The sequence below is a fragment of the Temnothorax nylanderi genome, unplaced genomic scaffold, assembly GCF_030848795.1.
Source record: "Temnothorax nylanderi isolate EJ_2023f unplaced genomic scaffold, tnyl_v1.0 TNYL_tig0334_pilon, whole genome shotgun sequence".
In the NCBI taxonomy this organism is placed as follows: domain Eukaryota; kingdom Metazoa; phylum Arthropoda; class Insecta; order Hymenoptera; family Formicidae; genus Temnothorax; species Temnothorax nylanderi.
The window spans coordinates 131,334-150,808 of NW_027249396.1; the positions used below are offsets into that span (position 1 = coordinate 131,334).

Here is a 19,475-nt window from a genome sequence, read left to right on the forward strand (position 1 = left end):
CTCGTTCGTGTTTTCTTTGTTTTTAAACCCATTCCGAGCTTCGTCTTAGCCTTCATGGCCGCCCAGACGGCTGTAGCGGCAGCTCTCTCCGAGAGCCGAATCTCTCGCGATGACGCGTCCTAGCGCTCTCTTGCCCGCCGCGTGTCTCTCGGTGAAGCCTTTGCTACACGAATAGGCTATGTCGTGCTCGCGACACGCCGCGTCCAATGGATTTACACCCGGATCACCTCTAGCCAATTGTTCTCGTAAACGAGTACCCGGACCGCAAAATTGATAGCCGGGAATGTGCAATTCGATCGGAAGTGCGCCTATCGCGCGATTAAACAGGCCTTTACCTGTTTTTTTCGTTGACATTCGCCGCAATTCTTAATCAACGGGGCGGGGCCGTCGATGTGCGTTTGCTGCCACGGTTGATTGTAATGTTCGTCACAGCGACGATAGGTCTTGAACCTCCAAATCCGCCTTTATATGCTCCGGAAGTTTGTCCCACACGTAGTGAACGTGATCGCCGCACATTTGCAACAGAACGGCTTTCGGCACAAATTGCAGCTGTTCAACGCTAAAATCGCGAAGGTCTCGATAGCAGGACGAACCTTTGCGACTGAGCGATTCGCGGTGCCGCGCACCTATAAATAGACGTTCGAACGAAAGTTCGATTCAGTCGGCAAATAAAAAAAATGAGATTCTTGCGACAGCCGTTGGCGATTCGCGTGACGAATTGCGACGACAGATCACGGTCGATGGAGGGCAACGCGGAGAAGCGCAGACACGGTACGATGCTACCGACTACTATACGTGCGATTATTTGCGGCCCCTCGAATTGCGGTAAAACCAACGTTCTGATAAGTTTGCTGGAAAGTCCGCATGGTGTACGTTTCAAGAACGTGTACGTGTATTCGAAATGGCTGCAACAACCGAAATACCGATATCTGAAGAATTTATTGACATCGATCGACGAAATCGGCTACTACACCTTCTACAATAACAGTGACGTTATTCCACCGAGCGACGCGTGTCCAAATTCGATCTTCGTATTCGATAACGTGGCGTGCGATAAGCAAGACACTGTGAGAGAGTATTTCTCGATGGACAGGCACTCGAGCCTCGACTGCTTTTATCTCTGTCAGACGTACGCGAGAATACCTAAACATCTGATACGTGACAACGCGAATCTACTGATCTTGTTCAAACAGTGTAACGGCCTGACTTCAATATCGAACGCGGGCTGGTTTGCCGGATCGGGAGTTCGATGACAGGCCCAGAGACAATAATCAGTTTGTACTACACACGGGTTATTTATTGTATTTGACTCGGGAGTCGGTATTACACACACAACGTATAACGCAACGCGCGATATTACAGCGGTCGGCGGTGCCTGGGCACTCGGCGCCCCACTCGGGATTCGGTGCTACGCACAGTATAACGAAACGCGGTATGTTGCAACGCTCGGTAGTGCATGTGCACTCGGTGCGCTAGGGGGAATAAGACGGAACGCGGCTTTACAGATTATAACGGAACGCGGTATATTACAACGGCCGGGAGTGCATGTGCACTCGGCGTTCGATTCGGGATTCGGTACGACGCACAGTATAACGCAACGCGGTCTGTTGCAACGCTCGGCAATGCACGTGCCCTCGGTGGGCTATGTGGAATTTTACGTGGCGCGGCTTTACAAAGAGTAACGAAACGCGGTATATTACAACGGTCGGGAGTGCATGTGCACTCGGCGGGATAGGTGAGATAAGAACGGGACGCGGCTTTACAAAGAGTAGCGAAACGCGGTATATTACAACGGTCGGGTGTGCATGTGCACTCGGTGCTACGCGAAATACGATGGGACGCGGCCTTACAGCTAATAATGAAACGCGGTATATTACAACGCTCGGCAGTGCATGTGCCCTCGGTGCTACGCGAAGTAATCCGGAGCGTGATAGGAGTGCGGGGTCCCGGGGTCACGGCAGCGAGAACCCTCGTTACGAGGCTGAGCACGCTCGACCTCGTCGGGCCGTGGCCGTCGAGCATAAGTGGGCTGGAGTTCGGGGACACTTGAGAACTCTCATTCGAGGCCCACACTCTGGACCTCGTTTGGCGTGTCGCCCTAGGAGCTGGCGGGTAGGCTTCGTCAGGAACAGGAGGATGCCGTGGTGTAGACGAAGTGCCGTCTCGCCGCGCGTGCCGGCTTATATACCGCGCGGCGCGGCGAGTTCGGCAGGAGGGAGGCCGATCGTCAGGCGTGTCGCGTGGTGGTGGGAGCGGCGCGATCCCGCGCGTTCGTCTTTGGCGGGGATCGGCTCCCGTCGGCGCTCGTCGGCGTCGTGCGAGAAGGCACCGGTGCGGCGGGTTTCCCGCGCACACAGTGCGTTTCGGATGTTTAAACAATGTGGGCGCACCGCGCCCTGTCCTCGCCCGACGGAGGATCGGTCGGGCGGCATCCAGCGGGTGGTGGCCGGGAGCGATGCCTTAGCGTAAGGGGCGCATCGTTACGACAGGATGGCACTAATTTGAAACACGTGTACAACGATCACGTAAATACCGACATGCCGTACGATGAATTTTGCTCATTGTGCCACGATTGTTGGCAACAAAAGTATGGATTCGTAATGATAGACAAAGACAGCGCGCTTTCGAACAGCCGATACAGAAAAGGATTTAACGTGTTCGCGATACCGCAAAAGCGGTCAGTCGTCGCCGATACGTCGTCGAAGGTGAAACGTTAGCATTATAGAGATCGACACTCTGCTTTGTTTTCCCCGTGATGGCTGGGATCGACAGCAGCGAGAATATTCGCGAGAAGATCGTGAAAGAGATTGCGAAAACGAGTGATACGAATCGCAAGAAACTTCGCACTTTGAAGACCGGTAAGATCGAGAAGGACATTGAGTTGGACACGCACTTTAGACCTCTCATCGGACCGCTGAAAAAGATCGTCGACAACTCGAGCTTGATCGCGGTGAAGAAAGAGGAGCCAACAGAGAGCGACGCTGACGCGGGAATCGAAACGCTATCCGTTCAACAGCGCGGAAAGGAGGAGGAGGAGAATGCTACACCGAAGAGAAAGAGGAAACGATTAGACTCCTAGTTTGATCTCTCATCGACACCGCGTAAATCTAATCAATCAAAACGATCGAAAGTACTACCGATAACCTCTACACCGTCCGCGGCGACGCGAACCGTGCAAGTCCCGAATTACTCGCAAATGTGGATGTTTTCAAAACCACGGACGACTCGATCGCGACGACCGTTCGAAAGCAGTTGCAAACGTCGGAGGGTCGAGAAATGTTTATAGAAACGTTGCAAGATCACTTGGGTCCACTGAGCCGAATGTACATCGGGTCTTTTTTGGGCGCCGATCCACTGATAGACACCGTGTACGGCGTTTATCTCGGCAAGAATGAAATGATGCTCGGTAATAAACGTTTTGACGTGGACAACGCGGATAACACTTATATCGACGGCGTACGATACGCCGGCATTTACGAGTTGATCTTCAAGAGAATACCCGATGATAAGATCTACACGGAGGACGATAAGCAAAAGTACAAGAGCCTGCTGTTGGCAATGAGTGCTCATAAATTCAAGCACAATCCTCGCGAGCGAGTACTGGGCAATAAGGGATACAAGTATACATGTGTAATCTCACCGTTGATATCGACCGAATCCAAGAAGAAAAAATCCGGAAAGGGATTATTCGCGCCTCGCGCGATGACGCTAACCGACAATAAGATCGACTACGTGCACTGGGACGACCCCAACAAGCTGGTGGATCGTCTGCGATTGCTCGCCGCTTTGTGTCAAGCTGGCAACAATGTCCACGACAACGAGATCATGTAGATCATCGAGGAACTTCGCGAGGCTGGGCTTATTATAAATTAAACGGCGCGACAGCGATCCGTTCAATCAGCGTCGAAATGCCGATCAATAAATTTGGATTATTCGAGCAGAGCGAAGACGCGACGAATGCCATTTCGTACCATCGGTGGAGCGGATTAGTGAGAAATTTCGTGCGCGATAACGCTCTGTGTCGCACCGCCACGGACTTTGACGCAAGATCGCGCAAGATTCGTCGTGTAGCGCAACCTGAGACTGACGGTGACGCGGTTAACACACTATACGTGGATCAGTGCGTTAAAAGTTTGAGAGATCAACGGAAAGAGTCAGACGAGAAGCTTACCGCGTTCGAGAAGGACGTGCGAGCGTTACAGACTGCGATAAACAAGCTTTGGCGTGCGAATATCGTTAGATTAGAAACGGCTAATGAACGGTTAAGAAACGGCTCAGAAACGACTACCGAACGACGATGAGTGACAAAAAACAGTTAAGTGACGACGACGAACGACAACGGACGGTTCAAAAACGGTTGTCGGGCTGCTGTCGAACGGTTCACGAATGACTCAGAAACGGTTACGAACTGTTCAGAAACTACTACGAACGATGCACTAGAAACAGAAACGGCGATAACGAAACATGAGACCGTTAAAATCCGATGTAGATAAAAATATCGAAAAGCGACGGTTGGTGGACGAATTGCACGCACCGACGAGAAGAAATTTTCCTTGCAGACACGTCAGAGTGCGAGGGTGGCAAGCTGATATCGTCGAGATGCGCCCGTACTCGCGTTTCAACGGAGGCTACCGCTACATACTCACCGTCATCGATGTGCTGAGCAAGCACGCGTGGGCCGTGCCGCTCAAGGGTAAAGGCGGCAGCGAGACAGCTGACGCTATCGCTGAGATAATTCGAGATAGCGGGAAGTGCCCTAGTAACCTACAAACCGATATGGGGAAGGAATTTTACAATACCGACGTGCAACGTCTCGTGAGAAAACACGGCATCAATCATTATTCCACGTATTCGGTGATGAAGGCATCAGTCGTCGAGCGATTCAATCACACGTTAAAGAACAACATGTGGAAGATGTTTACGCTCAACGGAAATTACAAGTGGGTCGACGCGTTATCGCGACTCGTGTCGGATTACAACGCGCGCAAGCATCGAACGATCGGCATACGACCCGTCGACATTACCCCCGCGATCGCCGAAAGACTCTTGGCTGCGGTGTACAGCGCGATAAAGATCGCGGGTCCGGCAAAGTTCAAAGCGGGCGACTCGGTACGCGTCAGCAAATACAAGACAATTTTCGAGAAGAGTTACACGCCGAATTGGACACCGAGGTGTTTAAGATCGTTAAAGTGCAGCGTACCAATCCCGTAACCTATCTACTCGAGGACTATCGTGGAAAATCCGTCGCTGAAGCGTTCTACGAGCACGAGTTGCATCGCGCGACTTATCCTGACGTGTATCTCGTGGAGAAAGTACTGCGCAAGAGGGGCGACGAGGTTTACGTGAAATGGCTGGGATTCGATGGATCGCACAACTCTTGGATACACAAGGACAATGTGATTTAATTCTTGCAAACTGTATTTTATTCTTAACATAAAACAATATACATGTAAAGTGTTTGAAATATGAAATACATATAAAGTATGTAAAAAATATTAAATACAAAATATCCAATATATAAAAATATATAATAAAAATATATAAAAATATAAAATACAAAAAATGCGTAATTAATATTCCTTCCATTAATATTATACATACATACATACATGCATACATACATACATACATACATATATACATACATATATTATATTACATACATATATTATATTACATACATAAATTATATTACATATATTGCATACATTGCATACATTGCATACATTGCATACATTATATTACATACATTGCATGCATTAATCTTCACTGTTCCTTATCACTCATGTCAAACTCGCTATCACTCATTTCACGCAGGCACTTGTCAGTTTTATGCCATATGGCGTAATCACCTTCACTGTTCCTAAGTACTGTGAAGTTAACCCTTTTCCACCGCTTCTTGAGTTTATCGCAAAACGCGTCTTCGTCATTAGCGCTCATGTTACGATATCTCTTTAGAATTTTCATCGAAACTCCACTCATATACCGTTTCGATCTGCTACCGAAAGCTATTATTGTTCGTATCCACAGTTCTTCCCGCACACATGGATTTCCGATCCCCCTTCGCAGAGGGTACGTCGTTAGATTCCAGCGAGCGTCCTCCTTCAACGCCTGATTCCAGCGATTCTGCTCCCCCGCCCTATCACTATATAAGTTCGGCGATGGAGTCGCTCTGTTTTGTAGCGAGTCATCGGAATCAGAATCGGACGCAAACATTATATTTTTTTCTTCCATTGTCATGTTTACAATGTGAAGCAAAAAAAATCAAAAGTTTCACGTATATATAGCGTCGTGAAACGCCTTGAGTCGACGTGAAACGTCTTGATTCGTCGTGGAACGTCTTGAATACCGTACAGGTTTTTACACCTCGTCTTTTCGTCTAAAACGTCTTGATTCGTCGTGGAACGTCTTGAACACCGTACAGGTTTTTACACCTCGTCTTTTCGTCTGAAACGTCTTGATTCGTCATGGAACGTCTTGAACACCGTACAGGTTTTTACACCTCGTCTTTTCGTCTGAAACGTCTTGATTCGTCGTGGAACGCCTTGAACACCGTACAGACTTTTACACTTCGTTTTTTCGTCTTTGCTTCGTTCAACGCGTCAATCCGAACACTTTACTGCCCGATACGTATCGCACTCTAGCAGCATCCCGGCTGCGAGCCCCCAATTATGTAGGATTTTGAGTAATATATTTAATATTATATGGTATTATACAGTAGAGATAGATAGTACAGACGCACGTCGCGACTTGCGCGCTGTTCGGACTCGACTAACTGTTTACGCTCCGCTCGCCGCCGCAATAATAAAAAATAACACCGCCGCGACGATTGTCGGTCATCTCTCTTTCTCGTCCTCGCTCGCTACAATAACGCACGCATTTTTTAAAACGCAACTACGCAAACTACGCTTATTCTTATATCGGATTCTACACTACATACATACATACATACATACATACGTATATACATTATGTTATAAAGGTATTCGATAATGTCCCCACGGTAACGTATCGGTCGAATCCGGTACGATATATCGCTTATCGTCGTACGGGCTCAGAGCGATTTTCGTCTCGCGGATAGTGTACACTTCGTGCAATTTCGATCTTATGCATGACTGCGGTCGAGTCATTTCGATCTCATCGTTCAGACACCGCGTGTAGTCGTCGAACGTAATGGTATGCGCGATGACGTTGTTTTTAACACCTTTCGCTTTTTTAGTGTCTTTTTTACCATCGACTCGCAAGGCGTACATTTTCGCCCTAAGTCCAACGAATTCGGTCATAATGGCACCGTTGTTTTCGTCCTTCATCAGGCCCGGCACTTTTTTATTAACGAGAGGCATACCATATGCGTTATCTGTTAAGTAGTGTGCAATCTGATCACCCTGTATATATATATATTCCCTAGATCTTAGTTTTGTGTAAGCGGCGCTAGCTGTTGTTAGGTTGCCAGGCAACGCAGACTTTCCTTTCTTACTAACTTACGTTCGTTACGCGGCTAGATACACACGTTCCATTATTCTCTTCGTGAGCGTATCGCTGTACTATTATTCCACAAAGTTATCATTATCTACCGCGTAATCACTCGTGTCGAACCTGGCTATCCCAGGTAGGAAACGCCGATACTCGAGAAACGGGCCAAGACTGGCACGAGTGTCGGCTTGCCGACGTTTAATGCCCAAGCCTGGCCCAACTATTACCCGAATTTGGGTAGCCGAGGCTTGGCAAGCAAGTGCCGCCCAATATTGGGCCAAAGCTTGATAGCCAGTCCTTATTCTTTATTATTATTATTAGATTTACAATTTTCTTTTTTAAAAAATAATTAAAAATATCTAATTTTATTAAAAAAATTTTTTGAACTTATATTGAAATAGGTCATAACACATAATCTTTGTCAGAAAGAAAAAGACTTTAGACAAAAGTTTGTAAGCTAATGTATTAAAAGAAAAATGTGCGTGCGTGTGCGTGTGCGTGTGCGTGTGCGTGTGTGCATGCGCGTGTGTGTAGGTGTGTGAATCGAGAATTTTTTATCTTGTTGGAAAGCTCCCACTGTGTAGTCCTGACAAAAATCACTGCTATATATACAGTAAAAAAGAACACGCGAGAAACATTTACACGGAGAAAATTTTATATTAAATTTTACTATGCTGCCGCACCAACTGCGGACCATCAAGACGCCACAAGTTTAAATGCTATGATCATAGCATTTAATGCTACGATCATAGCATTTAATGCTATAATTATAGCATTGAATGCTATAATTATAGCATTGAATGCTATAATTATAGCATTTAAACTTGTGGCGTCTTGATGGTCCGCAGTTGGTGCGGCAGCATAGTAAAATTTAATATAAAATTCTCTCCGTGTAGCTTTTCATTATGTCGTCAAATTCATATAAACATGTGAAAAAATGGCGATATATGCAGCAGAAAAAAAAATCAAAATCAGTACCAAGTGATAATGAGTGCAATGATGAAGCGAATGATGGTGAGATAAACAGAACACCAAATGTTGAAAGTGAGGTTAGGATTGAGACTGGGCAACGTGAGTTGAATATCAGTGAGCAATCTTTAAGTTCTCAAGATTTAGAAACTCCATCAGAAATCAATTTTGATCCGAATTCAATAATCAGCGATTGTGACATGTGTTGCGGCCCCAAATTAATATTACAAAATAGGATTAAGAAACATTGTTATTTAAAAATAAGTATTGTAAAGATCTTATTATAAACGAGACCGTAAAAAGAAATCGAGACCACGAAACAAAAGAAAGTCAAAACAATGAGTTACGCGATCGGCCTACATCCGATCGGGCAACTCAGCGAAACCGAAGGACAGAGGAGCGAACAAAACGGAACGAGAGAAGAGGACGGGAGGGCAATGAGAGTCGGGAACCGGAGCAGTGACGGGAGTCAAACGCGAGTAACGAATGTACGCAAAGTGATTATTAAAGGTTATCCTTTATTCAAAAGTGTCAGTTATTGATCGACCCCAAATCCTCCGTGGACCAAAAAGAATCCAAGTGCCCCTCCGCAAAAAGGGAGCACAACAACTGGTGGCAGCGGTGGGATCCACTGGCAGGAAGACGGGAACGGCAGCTGAAACAGAAAAAGTGAATTGTTAAGGCGGTGCAACATCCTCAACGGAGACACGGCAGCCAGATTCGATAACAGTGGAACACACGGTAGCGGCCGATGAGGGACCAACGTTCAGCGTAATCCGAGACAGCACCGACCTACCTCAACGAAAGCTCACTGACTGATAAAGCGGCACGAGCACCGACCAGCAGCATGCGACTAGCGACCGTAATGTAAGTCGATTAAGCAATTTATGTAAAGCGTAATTACTGTAGATGTCGGAAAGCGATAATCCACATGCGGAACTAAACCAATCGTGGCTCCATAGCGAGACGTCACGACGAGCGCGTATCAATAGCCCGTTAAGTCCCGTTCAAACAACCGAAGAAGTCGTAAGCGACAATCGCGAAACCGTGCGTAGAAACTTAGACGCGTACTACTCAAGCGAAAACGAATCAGAACCGGAATTACATCCTAACATAGTAGTCGAACGCGAATTTTAATTCGACGATTTAGACGCGAGCTTAATAAGACAAAATAACTGCCCCGAGGAAAATAGACTCCACCCCTCACACGCGTACGCACAATCCGAAGACGCGGACAGTACGACCAGTAGACTATCACAAAGACGAGAGTTCTCATTGACTTCGTATGATAGCAGCGTATTCAACCCGCAAGAATATTACTCAGCATCAAGAAACGTAAACGTAATTGAGATGGCGGAAGCAGCAATTAACAACCGCGACGCGAACAATGAAAACGCGCCGGTAACCCCAGTGGAAATAGACGAAGAAATAAACCGTCTTAATAGAGTGCTATCTCAAAGGAGAACCCCGGCGAATAATCGTAACCGAATGCCCGGATTACATCCGGACGATAGAGATTCCATTCTCGACGAGATATTACATGGAATCCGCAACTTACAAGATCGCGTAAATCAGTTAGAAACGGCGAATCCTGAACGCCGCAAATTTCACGCGAAACGCGAGCCAAGTAACCTCCCGTTCGAAGTGACGTACGGACGAACGTCGTACGATATTCGGAATCAAGCGGAACGCGCTATCGGATATCTACGTTTAAAAGAGGCACGAGACTTGATACCCGAGTTTGACGGAACATCGAGTAAATTGCAAGAATTTCTGAGCGCCGCGTCATACGCAATAAAAAACATAAATCCGATAGAAGAAGGAACATTATTAGAAGCAGTGGTATGTACAAAATTAAAAGGAAGAGCAATGATAGATTTCCAAACGCGAGAGATACGAGATTTCGCACAATTAAAGAAAGAGTTAGAAGTTTGTTATTTGAGCCGAAAAAGTACCACACACTTGCAATTAGAGTTTAATACACTCAAGCAAAAATCCGGAGAAAGCGCAAGAGCATTCGGATTAAGAGCAGATAAATTAGCTATGGAATTATACGATTCCATGATAGAAGGAAGAAATCACACCATAGAAAGCAAGCGAACTATATTAGAAACGATTCAACAACAGGCATTACAGAATTTCCAATTAGGATTGAGAGACGAGATCAAGTTACTCGTCCGAGCTCAGCATTTTGCAACCTTGCAAGAAGCGATTGCCGGAGCGAGCGCAAAAGAAAAGGTAAACGGACCGAGTGGCAATCCGCCGCGGTCCAAAAATAATTATGCGTACTCGCCGCAACCGCGTGATAACCGACCGATAATACAATGTCAAAAATGCAAAAAATACGGACATCACGGAAGAGAATGTCGTACCAGCAGATACGCGAACCGTTTTTCTTTGCCGAAACCAGATAGGACACTCCGCGTAAATGCGATAAAAAAATTCTGCAAATATTGTAAGAAAACAGGACACATACGCGAGGAATGTTGGCTATTAAACGGACGACCCAATAAAGAGAGATCAAATCAGGATAAGTCTAATAATTCTCGAGGACAAAATAAAAATTATCCGAAAACGAATGGTCCGAGAAAAAAGAATAGTAATTCTGCACCGAATAGCAATGAGGAAGACAAGGAGGAAACAAAGCAGCGCCGACCTGCTATAGAGTATAAAGTGTCACACATGACGAATAAGCCGCAAAAGCATACAGGGCTGGCCTTAATCACTCTGCCCATGCGAGAAGCGAAGCGCGAAAAGATGAATTTGCTGTTCGATACCGAAAACATTTGAAAGGCGAAACATTAATAGAAGAAGATGAAATGGCCCTTACAGGAGTAACAGGACATAAGGCTCATACCATTGGAAAATTCAGAGCTACTATTGATTTAAAAGATAGAAAAATCAAGCACACGATTTATGTAGTCAAGGATGATTTCCCGATTGAATATGACGGGATACTAGGAATATATTTCATAAAGAAGCATCAAGCGTCATACAGCTACGAATCGAACTCGATACGAATAGGTCATAGTACACTAAAATTGTATCCATATAGGAAAATGACTTTGAAACCACGAAGCGAAACAATAATACAAGTCGCGACCGATAAGAATTCATTAGGCATAATACAAGCTGAAGAAATAATGCCAGGAGTGTTCATAGGAAACTGCCTAGTGATGCCAGAAATTTTTCTATGTCCAGCAAGCATACTAAATACGACTGAGAAGACGGTCGAAATGCTAATGCCTCAAGTGACATTAGAGGAGATCAGTCAAAAGGAAACAGAAGAGATGCAAGTAAATCAAATAAATGATGAAAAAGAAACGATGCCGCGTAGCGAAAGAATCGCAAAATTGATACGCACACAACATTTAAACGAAGAGGAGAAGAAGACCATTATGGAAATTTGCCGAGATTTCAGCGACGTATTACATCTGGAAGGAGAACCACTGACATGCACTGATATCGTCGCGCATAAGATTCCAACAAAGGCGGACAGCGTACCGGTCAACATCCGACCGTACCGATTGCCAGAAAAACATAAGGAAGAAGTAAATAGGCAAGTAAAGGAGATGTTGAAAAATAAGATTATTAGGCCTAGCACGAGCCCGTGGAATGCACAGTTGCTAGTTGTGCCGAAGAAAAAAGATGCATCCGGAAAACAAAAATTAAGAGTGGTGATAGACTTTCAGTATGTGAATGATTTAACGATGGGAGCTTCTTTCCCACTGCCCAACATAACCGATATTTTGGATCAATTAGGAAATGCGAAATATTTCACCACGCTAGATCTCGCCTCGGGATACCACCAAATTCCGATGGAAGAAGAAGACAAAGAAAAAACTGCTTTTTCTACACAGTACGGGCATTATGAACACAACCGAATGCCCTTCGGATTAAAAAATGCACCTTCAACATTTCAAAGAGCAATAATAGCCGTATTAGCAGAATTGGTAGGATTACAATGTCTAGTATATTTAGACGACATAATTGTATATGGAGCAAGCCTACAGAAACATAATAAAAGATTAATAGAAGTATTAAGAAGACTGAGAAAATATAATTTGAAATTACAGCCCGATAAATGCCTTCGGAAAGAAGTGACGTATCTCGGACATGTAATAACGGAAAACGGAATTTCACCCGACCCTTCAAAATTGGAAGCAGTGAAAAACTTCCCGACACCAGCAAAAATAAAAGATATTCTGGCCTTCATTGGATTAGCCGGATATTACCGAAGATTTATTAAAGAATTCTCAGCGATTGCCAAGCCACTTACGAAACTAACCAAAAAAGATATCAAATTCGAGTGGGCGGCAGAACAACAAAACGCATTTGAAATACTCAAAGAAAAATTAACTACAGCACCGGTATTAAAATACCCGGATTTCTCGCAAGAATTTATAGTGACTGCCGACGCTTCAGATTACGCAATCGGAGCCATACTGTCACAAGGAAAGATAGGTCAAGATCAACCCGTAGCTTATGCGAGCAGAGTACTATCTAAAGCCGAGCAAAACTACAATACTACTGATTGTGAGAAAGAATTGCTAGCGATAGTATGGGCGGTGAAACACTTCCGACCGTACGTTTATGGAACGAAATTTACAATAGTGACAGACTATAAATCATTAGTTTGGCTATTTAATGTAAAAGATCCCGGATCGCGATTAATGCGATGGAGAATAAAATTAGAAGAATACGACTATACTATCATACACAAGGCCGGTCAAGCGAATAGAAATGCTGACGCGCTGAGTCGACACGTGCCGACAGATATCAATAAGATAGAGAAGGAGGAGAACAACGACCAGGACGTCGAAAGAAGATACACCGAGGAAGAGAAGCAACGTATACTTTACGAATACCATGATGCACCTGTAGGAAGACATCAAGGAGTGGAACGCACCATAAATCGCATAAGATTGACTCATAATTGGCGAGGATTAACACAAGACGTCGAAGATTACATTACTAAATGCGAACTATGTCAGAAGAATAAGTTATCGCGAAAAAGTAAAGCACTCTTAGTAATTACAGACACCGCGGACAAACCGTTTGAAAAATGTGCTCTAGATATAGTAGGACCTTTGACAATGACCAAAAACGGAAACAAATATATCTTCACGTTTCAGGATAATTTATCGAAATTCAGTAAAGCGATACCCGTACCTAATCAAGAAGCGAATACGATCGCGAAAGAATTTGTTACGAAAATAATCTTTGAATACGGGATTTCAGAAAAAGTTCTGACGGACCGAGGAACAAATTTCCTTAGCGAAATATTTAAAAGCACTTGCAAATTATTAAAAATAGAACAAATTCAAACAACGGCATACCACCCCGAGAGCAATGGAGCGCTAGAACGCTCTCATCGAACATTGGCGGAATACTTGCGACATTATATTAACGCGGACCAGACGGATTGGGACGAATGGACGCCATACGCAATGTTCGCGTATAACACGACGCCGCACACGGCGACCGGTTTTACGCCCTTTGAATTAGTATACGGGCACTGAGCGACACTACCTACGGCACTGTCGCAACCACCGAAACCGACGTATACTTACGATGATTACGCGCAGGAATTAAAAGAAAAACAAAGAGCAACACAACGAGTTGCAAAGGAACATTTGCGAAACGAAAAAACTAAGGCCAAGGAGACGTACGATAAGAAAACGAAAGAAATCAAATTCCGAGTGAGAGACAAAGTTCTGCTGCACGACAAAGCGGTGCAGAGGAAGATCGAAGAAATTAGAATCCCCGTGGATAGGACCGTACGAAATAATATAAAAACATTCAGACGTCAATTATACGATCAAAAAGGGACGGAAAACGACGCGAGTACACGTAAACCGATTAAAGCCCTTTATAGAACAATAACAGCCATGCAAAAGAACGAAAATAGGCGATAGAAAGTAGGCGATAGTAATAGGCAATAAGAAAAGTAGAATAACAAAAAATAAAATAATTAGTACTTACCAAAAGAAATCACACGCGACGAACCAACTTCACCGCCCTCCGACCGGTGGCGACGTCCAATGAAATCTGCAAGGGCCGGATAAGCGTCCACGCGCCAGGGCGGCCTATTTCCTCATAGGCAGGCGGGGGTGAGCGAGGCGATGAGGGCCCCGCACACGCACTCACAACTCGACGCACTAGCACCACGCGCACTCGCACGCGCCGCACGAAGCCAATACGTGCGCATGCACGCATCGCACGAAGCGGGAAACACAAATTGCAATTTATGCACCTCATACTAACGAATAACAATAGTGCGCGCAAACAAATAATGTGCTCAGATTTAAGCCTAGAGACACACTAAACGCGAGGAGAGAAAAAACGCAAGGAGAAGGTATAACCAAGCCAAGAAAGAAAAAAAAATTCGGAGAAAAGTAACATGAGTCCTTATCTTACAGGACGCTGATCGTCGTTCAGCACTTCGCGAAAAACGCGAAACCCGACACAGCACCATCGTACGAGATACGACAATTCAGCAACGAGCCGGGAATATACTTTGAAAGAACCGGACAACTACAACAGGTAGAAGCTACATGGAGATTAGCGATTAAAATCGACGTAGCAGCCCTAGGTAACCGATACCACCAACTTCAAGAATTTTTGCAGCAAACCGAAGAATTATGCGAAACGATACTCGCAATGGACACGCAGCAGATGTGCAAAAATATTCTCCATACGATAGAGAAAGATAATGAAAAATTAACACAATTATTAACGCGATTACAAACTATATATAAAACAAACGATAACAAACGTGGTTTAATAGATGCGATCGACACGATCAGCAAAACGCTGTTCGGTACTATGGATGCCGACGACGCACAACACATACATGAGCAGCTTGAACTGATACAAAATCAGCAACAGACTCTACGGCACACCGCGAAAAATCAATTAAAGGTGATAAATGCCACAATAGGTCACATGGAGGCCTTAGAAAAATCGTTATATTATAACGAACAACTGCTGACGAACGTCACGACACGAATACAGCAGGAAATAGCCAAGTTCGCCAGAAGAGAAGAAATAGACGAACAGTTATTAATAATAACCACAATTACAGAAGATCTAATAGAAGACGTGAAAGATACGATAGACTACCTCACATATTCGCGAGAAGGAATCATACTCACTCGTTTATTACCGATAGAAAATATAATAACGGAATTAAAAGAGGCGACGTCACAATTGACGCGAGGATCTCATTTCCCATTCAAAGTTAGATTAGAAAATTGGAACGATATACAGAGTTACGTAGAAATTAACGCGTACTACGATAACCCGAATATTTACACGATAATTAAATTCCCCGTGGTAGCATACCCCGTGTATGAAATAATAAGAACGACACCATTACCCGTCTATAACCACGCGAATATCTTTACATTTTTAAGAATTACTCACAACATCTTAGCGATAGATAAAGAGAACCATAATTATATAACGTTAGAAGAGCGTGATTTAAACAACTGTAAACGAAACGGAATAAAATATATATGTAACCGAAACCACCCGGTATACTTCATAAAAGCCGACGCACCATGCGAGGTGCAAGTTTATGTAAAAGCGCCAGGATATGTAAATACCTGCGAAAAACGTCAAATATTGTCAAATGTAACCTTATGGATAACACTAATCGAACCACAAACGTGGCTGTTCTCAACGCCGAAAAAACAAAAGCTAACGATTCAATGTAATGACCAGGCGGAACAAAAATTAGAAATCGAACGAACAGGAAAAATAAGTATAAATGAAAATTGTAAACTAACTACACCCGACATTATTATAAAAAGACATTATTACAAAAAGACAAACAAATATGAAACAAATACAAATGCACTTAGCAGATTTTAATTTAACACTAACAAACGAAAATAAAAATATTAACGAACAAGCGAAGAAGGAAATTAGATTAGAACCTGTAATTAGGAATCCGAACGAATTAATGGAACTAAGTTTAGACATAAACGAAATAAATAAAGAATTAGAAAAATCCCAAGATAGCATAATAAAAAAATCCTTATGTCATATACCCCGTAGGATCGACCCTGACGATTGTAATTATATTAAGCGTAATAGGAATAAGTACCTATGTAATAAAAAGAAATAAGAAACAAGTAAGCGCCCGACCGCACATACAGAGCGATCCAGCGATGTTATATTAGAAGATAAGAAAAATGTAACCCCATGAAAAAATAAAAGTGAATAAAGCACCCCGATAGAAATAAAAATAGGATATGCAGCGAAAATTGTAACGAAAACTACAGACCGTAGTTTCCTTCTCTCAAAGGGGGAGGGATGTTGCGGCCCCAAATTAATATTACAAAATAGGATTAAGAAACATCCCTTATGAAAAAGTACACTCAACTTTGATGGTTAACACTCAAATTTGGGCATAAGTTTAGTGTTTGTCATCAAAGTTAAGTGTCAACACTTAAATTTAGGTGTAGATTGAGTGTTGACCATTAAGGTTTAGGTAAATTGTGGGTTTAATCCTCAATGATGAGTGTTTATTGGGAGTTTATTCTCAATGATAAGTGTAGGCTGGGGATTAAGCCTCAATGTTTAGTGTAGGTTGGAGATTGATCCTCATCGTTGGATGTTGGTTTGGTGTTAACAGAGTGTTAACCTTTAATGTTCTATGTCGATTTAATCAGTGTCGCCATGATCCCTTTATCGTTGGGTGTCGTTTAAATGTTATTGTGTTAATTTTCGTTAAGTGTCAATTGACGGCTTGGTTTATTGGAAAAGTGTTTCAGATAAAAGTTGAAAGGTTTGAAGGGGGCCAATAGACGATCTTATTGGATTTTGGATCCAGGGCCTGTATTGAGCCCAACAGGGCCTAAGTTAAATTTTTTAAATAAAAACCCTTATTTTTTATTGTACCATTTTTCTAGATAATACTTTTATATAATATATAATACTTTTTGAGATATTCAAGGAAAACTTGGTAACTTTTTCAATATATATTTAGCTTGTGATATCTTGATGATCGTTTGCCAGAGAAAAAAGTGGTACAGAGGACTTTTTAACTTAATTTTATTTCAAAAATATGCTGTTGCAATAGTATACTCCAATTTTTTTTAAATATTTGTGTATGCACCTTCTTGGAGTGTTTACAAATATTTAAAAAAATTGGAGTGCTATTGCAACAGCATATTCTTAAGACAAAATCAAGTCAAAAAGTTCTCTATACCACTTTTTCCTCTGGCAAATAATTATCAAGATATCATAAGCTAAATATTGAAAAAGTTACCAAGTTTTCCTTGAATATCTCAAAAAGTATTAGGCAAATAAAAGAATTTTTCAAACAAAAGTTGTTCAAATTAATTAATAGAGAAAGATGGTACAATAAAAAATAGGGGTTTTTATTTAAAAAATTTAACTTAGGCCCTACCCAGCGAGAAATGACCCATCGAATCGACGTCTAATTGACGTCGAAATCATCGATATTACATTATATCGAAATAATGCTCGAAATTTGAAGCTTATATTTCGATGTTTGTGCTATATGACATTTTTTAAAAGAAGAGATTATTTGTGACTGTTAACGATTACGTTAACGTGAAGGAACGTGCGCGTTGGAGAGGAGCGCCGTCCCTGAACGTGCTCGAATATTCTCGTTGGGAATCGCGCTTCTTGCGAGCTATGGAAATCGCGACACGCGGCTTACACGTGTTACTAAACCGTGTCGACAGGTGATTGGCCGAGACCGATCAGGCGTCTTTCGGGAAGAGTCTAACGCTCGCGGGAGCGCGATCCCCCGACGAGAGAGAGTCTCCGACCCCGCACCGAAGCGGTCGTACACATCGTTCGGTTCGAATCTCGATAGTTACGGAGAGTGCTCCGGTGATTCGTTGCTCCACATCGTGCATCCCGCGCCTCCCGTTCTCCAGAGCAGGCTGCCGTGATCGCGATTCCTGCGTTACTCCAGACCTCGTCTCCGGAGCACGCCGCCGTGAATGCGACCAACTCGTGCGCGCATCTTGTGCATCCCGCGCCTCTCGTCTCCAGGGCAGGCCGCCGTGACTGCGACTAACTCGTGCGCGCATCTTGTGCATCCCGCGCCTCTCGTCTCCAGAGCAGGCCGCCGTGATTGCGATTAACTCTTTCGCGCAAATCAAGATTGTGTGTCACGCGCCTCTCGACTCCGGAGCCGGCCGCCGCAGCCGGCCTCCAACTCGCGACTCGTTTGCACCGTTCAAAAGGGAAGCGCCACGTGATCGCACCGTGCCGCTCTCTCCGACAGATGCGATTTCGCGCTTGTGACAATGCTCGTCATGCAGTGTGCTCGAAATAAAATGACTTTGTGAATAAAACTACTCGACCAGTGTGCTCGAAATAAAATGACTTTGTGAATTTAACCCTGTGCGTCGACGTTCCGCATCCGTTCTCTCCTTTCACCTTTAGGCGCACCAATCGGAGCGCGTCCCGGCATTCTCGCCCGGCGTGTCGCATAATCCTTCGAGTCAAATCTCGAAAGTGACTCGTCGAGCAAACATTTAGTGGTCCTTCGAGCCGGATCGAAAGGTGAGGTGAAAAGGACAACGTCGCATTATCGTGAGTGCTTCTTAGCGGCCGTAAGAAATACGGCGCGAACCGACGAGTCGCCGCGCCTCGACGGATCACGTGATCAATCTCGATCGTCGCGATCGCCGAGTGTACGAGTCGTCGATTTTGAGTCGCTCGTCATCAATAGCTCACGCTCAGTATCCGTAAGTGGGATACTCAGCCACTCAGCGCGCACTGCACTCGGACTTTACAGAAAGTTCTCGTGAGTGATTTTGAAAATAAGCAAATAGTGAACATTCGAGCTTTCGTTACACGAGAGTTCATTTTGAAAATAAGCAAATAGTGACTTTGACAATTATGTGTTTCTTTAATAAAAATCTTGACTCAGTGATCGCACGTTTCCTCGATTCAGTGGTACTCTTGACATTCGATTGCATCATCGGGGTACCGTCTCACTTTGTGTGCCATAAGTGATCGATTTACGCCGCTTATTCACC

General features: G+C 44.1%; 1 protein-coding gene across 1 annotated transcript; it reads left to right on the forward strand.

Moving 5' to 3' along the window:
- The first annotated feature begins 9,792 nt into the window (after nt 1–9,792).
- On the forward strand, nt 9,793–11,232 carry LOC139781396 (uncharacterized). Its single transcript, XM_071720252.1, has one exon. The coding sequence runs from the start codon at nt 9,793–9,795 to the stop codon at nt 11,230–11,232; it is 1,440 nt and encodes a 479-aa protein (XP_071576353.1).
- Nucleotides 11,233–19,475: the final 8,243 nt, after the last annotated feature.

What these genes read in the sequence shown, in the direction of transcription:
- LOC139781396 (XM_071720252.1), top strand. Translation starts at nt 9,793, where the DNA reads ATGGCGGAAGCAGCAATTAACAACCGCGACGCGAACAATGAAAACGCG.